The sequence below is a fragment of the Carassius gibelio genome, chromosome B5 (genome assembly GCF_023724105.1).
Source record: "Carassius gibelio isolate Cgi1373 ecotype wild population from Czech Republic chromosome B5, carGib1.2-hapl.c, whole genome shotgun sequence".
In the NCBI taxonomy this organism is placed as follows: Eukaryota; Metazoa; Chordata; class Actinopteri; order Cypriniformes; family Cyprinidae; genus Carassius; species Carassius gibelio.
Window position 1 is genome coordinate 15,376,448 of NC_068400.1, and position 14,610 is coordinate 15,391,057.

Consider the following 14,610-nt stretch of genomic DNA (forward strand, 5'->3'; position numbering starts at 1 on the left):
AAGACTGACATTATTGTATTATTGTTAAGAGTCAGGATTTTTTTCCCCTGTTTGCTTTTATTTCTTTAGTCCATTTTGTTTCTGAGCCACCCGACGTGGCTTTGGGGAAGTGTTTTATTTGGCCAGTACACTAGTGTTTGTATGCTTGGCTTAGACCTTATTCTTATTCTTTTTAACTCTTTACCATCTGAATAGGGTGTTTGCTGACTGCACTACACTCTGTATATACTGCAAACAAGTTTTTATTAAAATTATGGATGCAGACTATTATTAGTAGCAATAATAAACCTGTAGACTCTCCCACTGATGAGCTTGTGACACATAATGTCATAGCGGACACATGACCTCATTACATTGTGCTCAAAAAATACTCCTTGATGATGGGTTCTTTCTCGCCCTGCCTCTCTTATGTACTGCATGTTTTGGCAGATACATTGCTGCTATCCAATGCATACTGACAATATGCACAAGTAAACACTGTGTCAGTGAGTATATAACCCCATTCATTGTAATAATGTCAGAGCACTCAGCTAATTACTAAATACTCAAATACTTAATCCTAGTTGTTCCAAATCTTATTAGCTGTAATTCGGGATTAACCAGTGAATAAACCACAAGACCATTAGAAAGAGTAGCTGTGTAGACCTGTCTGATTAATCAAAGAAAAGCAACCAAAACAAATTTATCCCACACCTTTAGAATTCAGATAATTTACATTCAAAAACCAGCATTCAACAGTATATAAGACCTGGTGTTCTTCTCATTTACGACGAAGGCCCTCGTTTGATGTTGTACATACTGAAAATGTGGAGCATTAAATATTAATGCAGGATCTCTGCTTTAACTTAATTGAGAAAGCATGCTGTGGAGTGACACTAGATGAATGTCTCACACACACTCACGCTACTGAGATCAAAAGTGTGCATGTCAGGGTAATGATGGCCTTTCTGTGAGCGCACGTCACATGCTCAGTGACATGCGCTTCCCAAACTGCATGACCTGCTAAGTCTCTCAAGGTGTGCCACTTTTCCGATCTAAAGACTTCAATGTAAAGTCAGCAGGTGCTAATAAGGCAATATATTTCACACATGACATGAGCAGGAGCGCTGCACAAGGCTGCAGGTAGTCACAGACAGCAGTGAAATTAATATTATACAACAGTTAAGTAAACAATAAGTTCATTTTGAGGTACTTACAGGTATATTTCGTGTTTTAACATGCAGTTATGCAGCTTGTTTTGTTCCTTAATGTATCAAGCGCTTTCGAGTGAATGATTCAATGATCCATTGATGCTGCTTGTTTCATTATTTACAGAATCAGTGTTTTTTAATAAACTGGTTGTGTGAATGATTCAGTGACTCATTAATGTGGCTTGTTTTGTAATTTAATGAAATTATTGTTTTTTAACAAACTGATTGTTTGAATGATTCAGTGACTCATTAATGCAGCTTGTTTCATTCCTAAATCAGTGTTTTTAAATGAATATGCATAAGTGAATAAGTCAATGACTAATTCATGCAGCTTGTTTCTTCATTAATGAATCGGCGTTTTTTAATATATCACTTGTGTGAATGACTCAGAAAGTAATCTGCAGAAAGTCAGTGTAAAATACCCACCATTAACACATAGACAGACAGTCTGTCTGGAACAAATGCAGACAAGCGTAATGATGCAAATACTTTTGAAATGCTGCTCCAATTCATTTGATTCAAGGACCAGAACTAACTGTTGTATACCCAGATAAAGAAAATGTTCTAGGATTTTTTTTAAAGTTATGAAAATTATTTTGAATGTTACTTGAGCATTAAGTTTAAAAAAATATATATATATTATTTTTTTTTATTGATTATTTTAACTTTAAAGGTACAATTCAGTTTCATCACTTTTCAAACATTATGGGTACATTTAACATAACTTTTACAAAAATGTAGTCTAACATCCAAATAAAACCTTTTCCTGAACATTGTATAAATAATGCTTTTGTGCTGAGGTTTTGAGTACATTATTAAAGACCAGATAACTTTGAACAAACATTTTAAGACAACCCTGCCAGAATGTTAGCAAAAGTTCTGAGAATGTTCCCTGGTAGCTGGGTATACGTTTGATTTATAACTTGCAATTTACCAACCACAGTCATGCTTCAAATGTTCTTGAGAAATTGAATTGGTCATTTTGGTGGTTTGTATGTAGAGCTTCATGTTTGTCATGTGAAACACAAAGGGACACTTCTTGGGTGTCCAAACAGAATAACGCATGGGGTCAGAATTATTCATAGACATCTGTAACCAACATCGGATCAATTTAGGCTGATTAGTTGTATTCAGTATGTTTTTTTGTTTCATAGAAATTTAAAAGGTTGTTATTTATGGTGGAAATGAATGACTGCACTAGCAGAGGTTTTGTCATGGCCATCTCCTGCGTTTGAGCTCTTTGGGTCAGCAGAAACAGGATTAGCTGGCCTGTGCCCTAGGTGTCCTTCAGGAGAATTAGGGCAGCTTCCTGCTATCATGGGAGCAGTCGTCCTGCTGGTCAGCACTCACATGGGACAAGATATTTGGAGTTCAGAAGGAAATCTCAACTAGCAGTTGTTTTTGAAGTTCCAGTGAAGTTTGTTGGAGAGTCGAGTGCATTTTCCTCAATGGATCCAACTGAGAATATCTGAGAACTGTCCGATTGGCTATTAATCTGGAATTACATTTAAAAGATGACACTCTGGTCACAGCAAAATCCTGCAACTCATGGAATGTGATTGTGAAGCATCATCTTGAGATCATCATGGTGTTGTATCTTGCCTTGCTTATTGTTTTGTTGCGTTGGTTCAGGACTATGAGTTTTGTATATTGTGGATGATGTCGACTGAAGCGTTTCCTCTGAGTGGGGCTCAGATAGCCATGTGTCGTCTGGTTCATCGCGGCCCCAGACCACAGGCCACGTTGAGACCTCTGAACCAGGAGCTCAGGCTCTATGTTGAGAAGACACGCACCAAACCTAAATGCAGGTACTGAATACATGGATGTTTTATGGAAGCATCTTTCCATAATCTAATTCAGGAGGAATAATGAACGATCAGTCTATGACAAGCTGGCAATACATACTGTATATACTGTAGATGTATATTGTAATGGCTGTATAATTATGCTTTAAGCAGCATTCTCTCTCTCTCTCTTGTCTATATATATAATGCCAAATATGTTCATTATTTCTTGTATTTAGATTTGTTTCATAATTGATTCGTTTTACCACATTAACAGAGATATTTTCCTGTTTATTACTGTGAAGCTGCATTAAAACGTGCCCTATATCAGTAACTCATCAATAATGCTTATATTAAGAGTCACTGACCCAAACTATTACACAATGACACGTGCTTGCCTTGTCAAATCATGTTTGTTGTGGAGAATTGTGTTGGTACTTTACTTTTGTCATGAGATGCACCATTTTCACATAAAGGAGGAATGTGAGCTATATTTAGAGAGCAGAAGGTCACTGAGACGCAGGGTCTCTTTTCATACCAGACAGAACAAAACACTTAGAAACCACCCAAACCAACCCAAGCAACCGCACAGTGACACACTGTCATGGTGATAATTTTTGCAATGTCAAGCACCACATATGATTTCAGAAAATATGAAAATCATGCGGTGTTTCTTCCTTTAAAGTGTTAGTTTAATTGAAGATCCAGAGAGGAAAGAAACAAAGCAGAGGTGGATGTGAGCCCATCTACTGCTCCAGCCAAAATATTTTTCTAACCGCAGCACTCAATAAATCTCGTTCTTGCTACAGCAGCCAAGCCAAAAGCACGACTGTTTCAGACATTAATGGAAAAGAAGCAAAACCAGTGAACTGCTTGTCAAAGCATGGCTTTATAATTGCTTTCAGACAGTGAAGCTGTGAGGCTCCTAGAGTGAGATAGAAATATGTTTAGTGTTCAGCTGTAATGAGAATGAAGACTGATTGAAGCAAAGCTGTATACCATATAGTCATACAACACTTGTGTTTAATATGGATGTGCCTCAGTCTCATTTTTTTGGGCAGAATTTAAAAACTCGTATAGTGTGAGAGAATATGTAACATCAAAATTACTCAGCCAAACATGAGTAGATAATTATTCCAATCAGCTATTTCTGTTTAGCTCTCTCGTTTAGTCAATCTCTGTTTCATCATACTCTTTGTCTGGTCTCGCTGATGTATTTTTTCATGTTATTCCTCCTGGATTATAAAAATTACTTTCTGAGCTACTCAGTATTGTGAGTTTTGGTTGAAACAGAAGACCAGACAGAAAGTTATTTAGTGGCATATTTCTTTCTTTTGTTTTATTTTCCTCCCCAAATGGATCTACCTTCTGTCCAACTCCTATGCCTTGAGAAGGAACATTGTTCCTTGGAGGTCCACACTTAAAACCTTTTGGATTTGGCGAACCAAACTCACTACCTGAACCTAGGCACATCTCCCAGCATAAAATCTGCTGCTTTCGTGGATTAGTTGCTCGTGAACAACAATTTGGCATTCACCATCTACCTCATGGTGGAGGATTTCATCAGCCCCATTCCCAAATCCAGAGCCCAGCCTGCCATCACCACACTGCATGGACTGATCACTTGAGCCCACCACAGACAGAGAGCCCAAGCCTGCCAGCACAAGAGGAAGTGATTTATCAAGCCCAACCTCACATCTGACCGGGTGTGTAAGCCGGCAACATTGCACATCCCTGAGGGAGTTTAAGTGGAATAAGAGGAAATGGAATGGAGCCCCACGGACACTCCCACTACTCAGGGTGAGCTATCACTGACCTCTGAGCCTTTTCATATTCTGGGAGAGTTTGACCACCTGTTTCTCTCATCTCCTTTGGCCCCACCAAGCCCTGAATCTCCTGCATCTCTTGAGAACCCACCCAGCCTCCCTCTCCCACCTGGTCTTCCAGTATCCACCTGTTCTTTGCCTCTGCTGGGTCCTATTGGACCCTTGGCTTATCATCAGTCTGTTTTACCATGTTGTGTAGATCCACCTCAGCCTTTCAGTCTCCGTCTAGGTGTGAGGATCCCCTGTCTCCACCACCGGCCTCTGAGCCCTGGACGCTACCTCATCCCTCCTGCTCCGCCTTGGTTAGTCATTGACCTGTCTCCGACATGGGATTCCACTTCTCCGGCTTTGCCTTGTCCCTCCATCCCTCTGGCTCCATCTGGCTCTTCCTCCCCTTTGGCTCCAGCTTTGGCCTCAGTTGCTCCAGCTCCGCCATGGTCTTCTGGGTCAGGAAACATGAGCTCTCATCTCTGTCTTGGATCTCCAGGCCTCCAGTTTCACCTTGGCTCTCTATATGCTGGCTCCACCTTTGTCTCCACCTCCATCAGCTCCATAGGAGCTTGTCTCCCTGGTTCCTCTTCCAAGGTCTCCACCAAGACTCCTTCCTCCTGTGACTCCACCACTACTCATTAGTAAATTATTCAATTCAGCTACTTCTGTTTAGCTCCCTCATTTAGTCAGTGTACATATATATATATATATATATATATATATATATATATATATATATATAGTCATGAAAATAAAGAAAACTCTTTGAATGAGAAGGTGTGTCCAAACTTTTGGTCTGTACTGTATATATACATACTGTATGTCTGTACTGTATCAAATTCATGAATATAATTAGTGAACGTGGCGACAACACAGAATGAATCAGTTTTAAACCAAACAATGACAACAGCTTTTGGCTGATGATGATATAATTTGCAGTCCTGGATTCATGATGACATACAATGCCGCAATTGCAGAGAAAAATCTCACAAAATATGATGTCATATTCTATTTTTGTTCCATGTATGACATAATGGAAACATAATGCAAACCATCTGGCATTATTATAGTATACAGACCTCATCCTCTGACCATCTGAAAATCTATGTAGCTGTTAACTTCAATACTTGTTCATTGTTCAAAATGCTCAGATTACACACTCTTCTTGTGTAAATCATGCATGTTCATTCGCTTTCTGAGGATTATTAAGGTCTTAATAAGTCCAGCCATGTTAGAGTGTAATTTTGTGTTCAGCCTTTATTGATTATAGGATCTGAATTCCTTGTGTTTGCAGGATGGAGGCATCTTGCCTGGAGTTGGCGCTGGAGGGGGAAAGACTCTGTAAAGCAGGAGATTTTAAAGGTGGCACGGCATTCTTTGAAGCTGCTGTTCAGGTGGGAACAGAAGATCTCAAGACCCTCAGTGCCATTTACAGCCAGCTGGGCAATGCATACTTCTACCTGAAGGAGTACGGCAAAGCCCTAGAGTACCATCGGCATGACCTTACGCTTGCTCGGTGAGAACAGTACATTGGACTGCCATTTATAGTCGTCAATAGTTTCAGTTTCATGCAAGTTAATCTTTAATGAAAATAAACAGTTGCATTGTAATTCAGGACGATCGGAGACCGGATTGGGGAAGGGAAAGCCAGCGGAAATCTTGGCAACACTCTGAAAGTTTTGGGCCGCTATGATGAAGCAGCTGTGTGCTGTCAAAGGCACCTGGACATTTCTCAAGAACAAGGAGATAAGGTGAGGAAACCTCTGTCAGGATTACCTTACTAGATAAGACTGGATGAAGAAAGAAAGTGATTTGCAGTTTTGTAAGCAATTTTCATCACACGGTTAATGTACAGACAAGGTGTCTGAGATTATGATGAATGAAAACACTGCCACTCAGGGTCAATATCACCTTTACTGGGGTTATTTTTTAGTAATTTATTTCTGTGTGCAAGTACTCTCGCTGAATGGAGACTGAATGTGTTACTGGAGCACACATTGATGGATTTGATAACCAAACAAACCACAAATATGATTTGCCGTTGTATTCTCAGGGAATTCATGAGCTGATAAAAATACCTTGAATGCAATCTAAGTGACTTTGGAGAGAAAAATCTGCTAAATGCACAAACGTAAATGTAAGCCTTGAATTCGGGATTGCCTTAATGTTTGGAGCAACTCTTGTGAAACCTACTTATTAGAGAATATTTATTGCAGAAATAATAAACTTTAAAAGAATATATGCAAGTGCACACTGAATATAATTTTGGACAACTAAAATACATATCAATTGCAATTCAATGAAAATATATTGTGCTTTGATCCATATTTGTAAGTACACATTTGTAATGTATTAGTACATTTGAAATATATTAACATAACTTATAGTAGCTTATAGTAATGTAATACCTTTCCCCACTTTATTTTGATTTTTTTCCACATAAACAGAGTACATCACACAATTACAGATACCATTGGAATATCACATATATGTAATTAATTCCGTCTCTCTTGTCATAGAAAGAACCAAATAGCAAACAGAGACAGAATAAAGTTAATTCTAAGTTAAGCAATAATAAAAAGGAAATATACAATTATGGATCTGTCATATGATGCAAATTATGTCCAAACAGCATTCAGCATGAGAGAATAAAACAATGACAGAAGTATAAACAATAAATAAGAACAGCAACATAAACCAAAAAGTAAAATAAATAAATAAATGATAAATAAATAAATAAGAAGCCATATAAAGCTTGGTCATCCAAAGAGATATTCAGGTTAATCTCACGTGTAAGAAGATTCTTTACTGCCAGAGGAGATATAGACAGGCGTTTAAAACCATTTCACTTTTCTACACAATCTATAAAAGGGCCCCAAATTTTATAGAAGTTGTCAGAAGACCCCTTTATTGTATGCCTGATTTTTTTCTAGTTTGATGAATGAAAGATAATATTAATCCATGAAGAATGAGTGTGAGGTGTAGGCAATTTCCAATTTATTAAAATTAGGCGTCTTGCCAGAAGAGTAACAAAAGCTACAAAATCAGTCTTATATTTGGGCATGTCAAGTGAAAGAGAAAGAGTACCAAATAGAGCTGTGACAGGCAAAGGTTGGACATAAATTCCAAGAACTTCAGATAATGTTTTAAAGATCAAAGACCAATATTTGTGTAGAGATGGACAAGACCAAAACATATGCGCAGTAGATGCAGGGGCTTGATGACAGCGATCACACATGGGATCTACCTCAGAATATATTTTAGAAAGTCTAACTTTGGTCCAGTGAGTGCGATGAAGGATTTTACACTGCATCAGACCCTGTCTGGTGCAGATAGTAATGTAATATCAAATAAAATTACATGTGTACATAAAGTTTACATGTGCTTGTTTAAAATTCTTATCAAGTTCTTTAAGTGCTTTTTAAAAAGACAGTATGAATAAAACATTATGATTTAATATGTACTTCGAAGTTAAGCTTTAAATTTGTCAATTACAAAGTTTAACTTTTTAAATGTGTACTTCAGTGTTTTTATAGAAACAGTCACAAAAGAGTCAGTGTACAATCGGCTGCTGTGTGCAGGTCGGTGAGGCCAGGGCTCTGTATAACATTGGGAACGTGTTTCACGCAAAAGGGAAGCAGCAGCTCTGGGGCGTCTCGCAGGATCGCGGAGAGCTTCCTCCTGATGTCAGAGATACGCTCATGCGAGCCACAGCCTTCTACGAGTCAGTCCAACACACACACACACACACACACACACACACACACACACACACACACACATTCACACACACACAGGTGCAATGGAGAGTTTACTGAAGCATCTGAGCATCATTAGGCAGAATCCACCGAGACCTGTTTGCTCGACTTCAGCTTAGCTCATTAACAGCAACATTTAGCAGATCCTGAAGGTTAAATGGCACATAAATGAGACGTAGAGAGACCAGAGGTGTCAGACGAGGGACACACCGCTTCAAACAGTCATTAGTAGCTCTTTCCGTGTGTCCGTTTACTAGGAAAACATGGAAAACACGGCTCACAAATATTTTAAATTGCGTATCAGATCTGGATTGCAAAGTTTTAACATTAACTTAATGTGATGTATGTTTGTCAGTCATGCATCAATGAAACAAGTCGCATTAAAAAAAATAATAATAATAATTTTCAACTATTTGCATTTATTTGATGTTATTTTAATATCACACAAACAGGTGAATCTGTTTGGCGAATCATCAGAATGTCATGGAAGTTCATTTTGGTAATTCAACTCAAATTGTGAAACATGTCAACATGTCAAAACAAGTGTAGTTCTTTAAAGGGGGGGTGAAATGCTATTTCAAGCATACTGAGTTTTTTACACTGTTAAAGAGTTGGATTCCCATGCTAAACATGGACAAAGTTTCAAAAATTAAGTTGTACGTTTGAAGGAGTATTTCTGTTCCAAAAATACTCCTTCCGGTTTGTCACAAGTTTCGGAAAGTTTTTTTCGAGTATGGCTCTGTGTGACATTAGATGGAGCACAGATTACCAAAGAAAAAACAGCATTAAGGGACCAGTGGATGGAGTTTATTTTTACAGAGCATCAACGGAGTTGTGCAAGTGTTTGTGTTTGTTCCCTGCATTTCGAAAATGCTTGTTTTACAAACAAGGCCCAGTTTGATGACGGATTTGCGTATCGTTTATTTCTTAAGGATGATGCAATCCCAATGAAAAAGGGTCACGATCGTGTGTTGGAACCGCAGGCGGTGAGTAAAACTGCTTAAAATATCTCTGCCTCCTTGTTAGTGCGTCCGCCTACCATCGGAGACCCAGGTACGAGCCCCGCTCGGAGCGAGTCGTTGCTGCTGCTGCTCTCGTTCAGTTTCAGCCTCGGGATCTGATTCTGGATCATAAATAAATGGCTGGATCTGACTGTTAGCCATGGTTTGTTTTGGATGATGTTTTTTTCCTCAAGGTAATGTTAGCTTCCAAACGCTCTCTGGCGCTCGTGATTCAGGATATTGAGTGAAAACGAGCATTTCACCCCCCCCCTTTAAAAAAATCATTAAAGGGGGGGTGAAATGCTCGTTTTCACTCAATATCCTGTTAATCTTGAGTACCTATAGAGTAGTACTGCATCCTTCATAACTCCAAAAAGTCTTTAGTTTTATTATATTCATAAGAGAAAGATAGTCTGTACCGATTTTTCCCGGAAAAACACGAGTGCCTGGAGGTGTGACGTGTGGGCGGGGCTAAAGAATCGCGAGCGCGAGTAGGCTTTTGAGTTGAGAGCATGTGGAAGCTGCGACACAGATCCAGAGGCTGAAATTTAACAAGAGCAGCATCAGCAAAGGCGGTATGCTATGTGGTATGTACTGAAACTGTATTTATTTGCTTAGCGGTTTTTGGAAAATGACTAAGTTCCACTTTATGTCGTCTTTTATTTTTTTATTTTTTTAAGCTGTAACGTTACATGTGGAAAGTGCAGTTTGATGACAACATCGCATGTTGTTTACTTGATGTGCTTACGCGCTGATAGCTAAGTTAACAACACAGAGATATTTGAAGCAGTTTTACTCACCGCATGTGGTTCCAACACAGGATCGTGACCCTTTTCCGTTGGGACTGCATTATCCTTGAGAAATAAACGATGTGCAATCCGAAATGCAGGGAACAAACAAAAACACTTGCACAACTCCGTTGATGCTCTGTAAATATAAACTCCATCCACTGGTCCCTTAATGCTGTTTCTCTTTTGGTAATCTGTGCAGGGTTGTCTTGCCCTGGCAACCAAAAACACTCTTCTTTTGTGACTTTTCGCGACGCTCTCGCCCTGATCAGGCTGTGCTCAGCCTCTCAGTGCTCTGCTATATGGGAGCGCGCGCTCTTCCGGCAGAAGAGCGCGCACTTAGGATCCATATAAGGAAATTCCGCTCCATCTAACGTCACACAGAGCCATACTCGAAAAAAACTTTCCGAAACTTGTGACAAACCGGAAGAGTTTTTTTTGGAACAAAAATACTCCTTCAAACGTACAACTTAATTTTTGAAACTTTGTCCATGTTTAGCATGGGAATCCAACTCTTTAACAGTGTAAAAAACTCAGTATGCATGAAATAGCATTTCACCCCCCCTTTAAAATATTAAGTAAAACTTTTAGCTTTAACATTATTACAAAGTGCACTTAAAAAGTGTACTTAAAGGGTTAGTTCACCCAGATAGCAAAATTATGTAATTAATAACTTACCCTCATGTTGTTCCAAACCTGTAACCGTTTTATCTTTGGAACACAGTTTAAGATATTTTAGATTTAGTCCGAGAGCTCTCAGTCCCTCCATTGAAGCTGTGTGTACGGTATACTGTCCATGTCCAGAAAGATAAGAAAAACATCATCAAAGTAGTCCATGTGACATCAGAGGGTCAGTTAGAATTTTTTGAAGCATTGAAAATACATTTTGGTCCAAAAATAGCAAAAACAATGACTTTATTCAGTATTTTCTTCTCTTCCGTGTCTGTTGTGTGAGAGAGTTCAAAACAAAGCAGTCTGGATATCCGGAATCATTCAGTTCACCAAATCGAACTGAATCGTTTTAAATGGTTCGCGTCTCAAATACGCATTAATCCACAAATGACTTAGGCTGTTAACTTTTTTAATGTGGCTGACCAATGTGATCTCATGAGAATACGTGTGCATTTTTACGTTAAATGTGGTTCTACCACACGTACATTTACTTACGTTTTCATGCACATAAAAACGTACAACTTATTTAAGACGTATTTATAGCAGTAAAACGTACAAATACTTACGTGTTAGCAGCTAAAAAAACTTAAATAATCTAACGTAAAGTGTGAATTTATATGAATTCCCATGTATTAATATTAAAATCGTGGCTTTAATGATTTAAATCTGTTTGTGGCGAGTGGGGCGGGGCCGAGAGGCGTGGGAACGAGGAGTGAGGCCAGGTGTAGTGATTGAAGATGAGCTGCACCTGCGCCCCACCGCCAGTATCGAGTCCCACGTAGGAGATGGAAGGATATAAAACTGGAGCGACGACCGAGAAGGACGAGAGAGGACCAATCCTGGACAATATTTTATGTTTTGGCTTTTATTTGTGCGCGTCAGTCGCCGTGTGGGGCTGATGCGCTGTTTTGTTTATTTTTTTAATATTAAAGTGTTTTGATTGTGCGCCGGTTCCCGCCTCCTTCTTCCCGATGTATTTGGAGTTTTAATATTGTAACAGTGGTGCCGAAACCCGGGAGAAGGAGGGACGCTCTGCTGAAGATCCCTCGCCGCTGTGGTGAATCCGCGGTGCCCTTGAGCAGGCGAAGTATGTGCCGCCATGGACGCTCGAGGCGGTGGGCTGGAGCGAGTTGCCGGGGACGGGCGAGCTCGCTGCCGGCCGCCCACGATATGGAGGGGCGGCTGCCGTCCATGAGGGAGCGGAGGAGTCTGCGCCGTTCGCCAGGGGGCCGGAGCCTGCTGCCTCCGCGATTGAGTCCGGAGGGGCAGGGAACGGGGGACTCCTGCCGCTGCCCAAAATCGGAGGAGCCGTTGCCGTCCATCGGGCGGCGGAGGAGTGTCGTGCCGTCCGCCGAGGGCCGTCCAGTGCCACCGCCAGGCACCGCGGAGGAGATCACCCAGCTGGTGGAGGGCCGAGCAGCAGTGCGTCTGGGAACCGGAATTTTTTTTTTTTTTTTTCCTCTCTCCCCTCTCTCGTCCTTGTCGCTCCTCCTTCCATCTCCTTTTCTCTCGCCTCGTCTGTCCTACCCCCAGGTTCCTGCAGGTCCCCGTGAGCGGTCCCCCCCCGAGGGAAGGGGGGGGGGGGGGATAGAGCGCAGTCTCGAGGGTACCCCCCGGCCTGCTAGGGGCAATGGGGGTATGTGGCGAGTGGGGTGGGGCCGAGAGGCGTGGGAACGAGGAGTGAGGCCAGGTGTAGTGATTGAAGATGAGCTGCACCTGCGCCCCACCGCCAGTATCGAGTCCCACGTAGGAGATGGAAGGATATAAAACTGGAGCGACGACCGAGAAGGACGAGAGAGGACCAGGCCTGGGACATTATTTTATGTGTTTGCTTTTTATTTGCGCGCACCAGTCGTCCGCGAGGGGCTGGTGCGCTGTATTGTGTTTATTTTGAATATTAAAATTATGTTTTGATTGTGCGCCGGTTCCCGCCTCCTTCTTCCCGATGAATATGGAGATTTGTATATCGTTACACTGTTGTATTTAAATTGTCATATCAATAAATGTTTTTATGGAATTTATTCAAAGCAGTTTATTCATCTGCTTAATAGGAAATAACATTTCTGTGCATGCTGCAAACCATAGATACACAAAAGCACAGCATAAAATTACAAATCACATCCATTTTATTTGTTTGCTTTACTCCGTATCTTTAGAATCCAGATGTTTGCAAGGAACATATCCATATCAATCATCTTCATTCTCAGCAACAGCGTCCATCACAGTCAAAGCCTGCGCTCGCCGTTATGATTCGAATTTGAAAATAGCGCCAGTGCACCACAGTAACTTTACGGCATGGTTTACGGCACTGATATCGAACTCTCATTGGTTCTCACATAATTCGTCACAGATTGCGACATGTCGTGTTTTAGTTGATAGACATTTGAAATCAGTACTGCGCCAGTGCGCCTCCACGGAGAGAAGACAGATTCATAATTTCACGGATTAATAAATTAAATTCTGCTCTGTACCCTATAAAAACTACTACCTTCAGAGAGGACTGCGACTGGAACTCATTATCATTTGAACTACTTTTGGTACCACTTTTGATATTTTTTCGCAAAAAATAAATGATTAACGTTATGTTTGTTTGTCTGTTATTTGTTTATTTATAACAGTAACGTTATGTAGTTTTAAGAAATGGTTATGGGTAGGTTTAGGGGTAGGTGTAAGATTAACGTTAGTGGCTCAAAATAACGTTTTAATGTTATATTTTTACTAAAATTGTGTTTTATTATGTTTTATTCTTTTAACATTCTGTATAAAATGGGTAGGTTTAGGTTCGGGTGAGGTATAGGGATCTTACATTTATCAAAAAAAAAATATATAAAAAGGGAAAATATACATAAATATTAAAAAAAATAATCCGATACGCATTGAAAAGCAGCTTCATGAGCAAATTTCTATGGATAACTGACTGGTCAGAGAACACGTTCTATCTGTACATATCTGAGGTTGTTTTTACGTAAATTTCGATATGTATCGAACCTGTAATTACGTCCAGATAATACGTAAATGACACTGTAAATACGTAAAGGCACATACGTATTGGACAGTTTTAATTTACGTCTAAATATGTACGTTTTGATTGTGAGATCAGGCTGGGCTGACACTCCCTCTGAGTTCAAACAAAACAATATCCCGGCGTAATGCATGCACTCAAACAGTACACTGAGTGAACTGCTGTGAAGAGAGAACTGAAGATGGACACCGAGCCGAGCCAGATAATGACTCGTTCACGAGTCAAGAACCGTTTCTGTCAGAAGCGTCCGATTGGAGAACCGAGGAGCTGATGATACTGTGCATGTGTGATTCAGCGTGAAGCAGACTGACACACAGAGCGCCTGAACCGAACTGATTCATTTGGTGATTAATTCTGAACAGATTCTGTGGTAGTGTTTTGAGCGCGGGTAAACCAAAGGCTTGAATCAAGGGCAATCATCTCAAATGACGCCATTACGTCGAGCGCTAAAGAACTGATGAACCATTCTCTTCAACCGGTTTATTGAATCAAACTGTCCGAAAGAACTACTGGTGATCCGAAAACCGATGCAACCAGTTCTTGGCTCGTGAACGAGTCAGTCTGTTCTTCGTTATCTG

General features: G+C 40.3%; 2 protein-coding genes across 5 annotated transcripts in view; one reads left to right on the top strand and one right to left on the bottom strand.

Annotated features, from left to right (window-relative positions):
* The window catches only part of LOC127957234 (uncharacterized), a 364,986-nt gene that overhangs the window by 214,735 nt on the left and 135,641 nt on the right, over positions 1-14,610 (bottom strand). The window lies entirely within an intron of this gene.
* LOC127957236 (G-protein-signaling modulator 1) overlaps positions 1-14,610 on the top strand; it is a 31,820-nt gene that overhangs the window by 4,820 nt on the left and 12,390 nt on the right. Inside the window, exons 1-4 of one of the 2 annotated variants that reach the window (XM_052555678.1) lie at positions 2,491-2,998; positions 6,086-6,307; positions 6,407-6,542; positions 8,373-8,515. In XM_052555678.1, the coding sequence (XP_052411638.1) occupies positions 2,847-2,998; positions 6,086-6,307; positions 6,407-6,542; positions 8,373-8,515 (653 nt within the window). In that variant the 5' untranslated portion in view covers positions 2,491-2,846. Of the gene's footprint in view, positions 1-2,490; positions 2,999-6,085; positions 6,308-6,406; positions 6,543-8,372; positions 8,516-14,610 lie in introns of those variants that run through there. The other variant, XM_052555677.1, reaches the window with a different exon arrangement.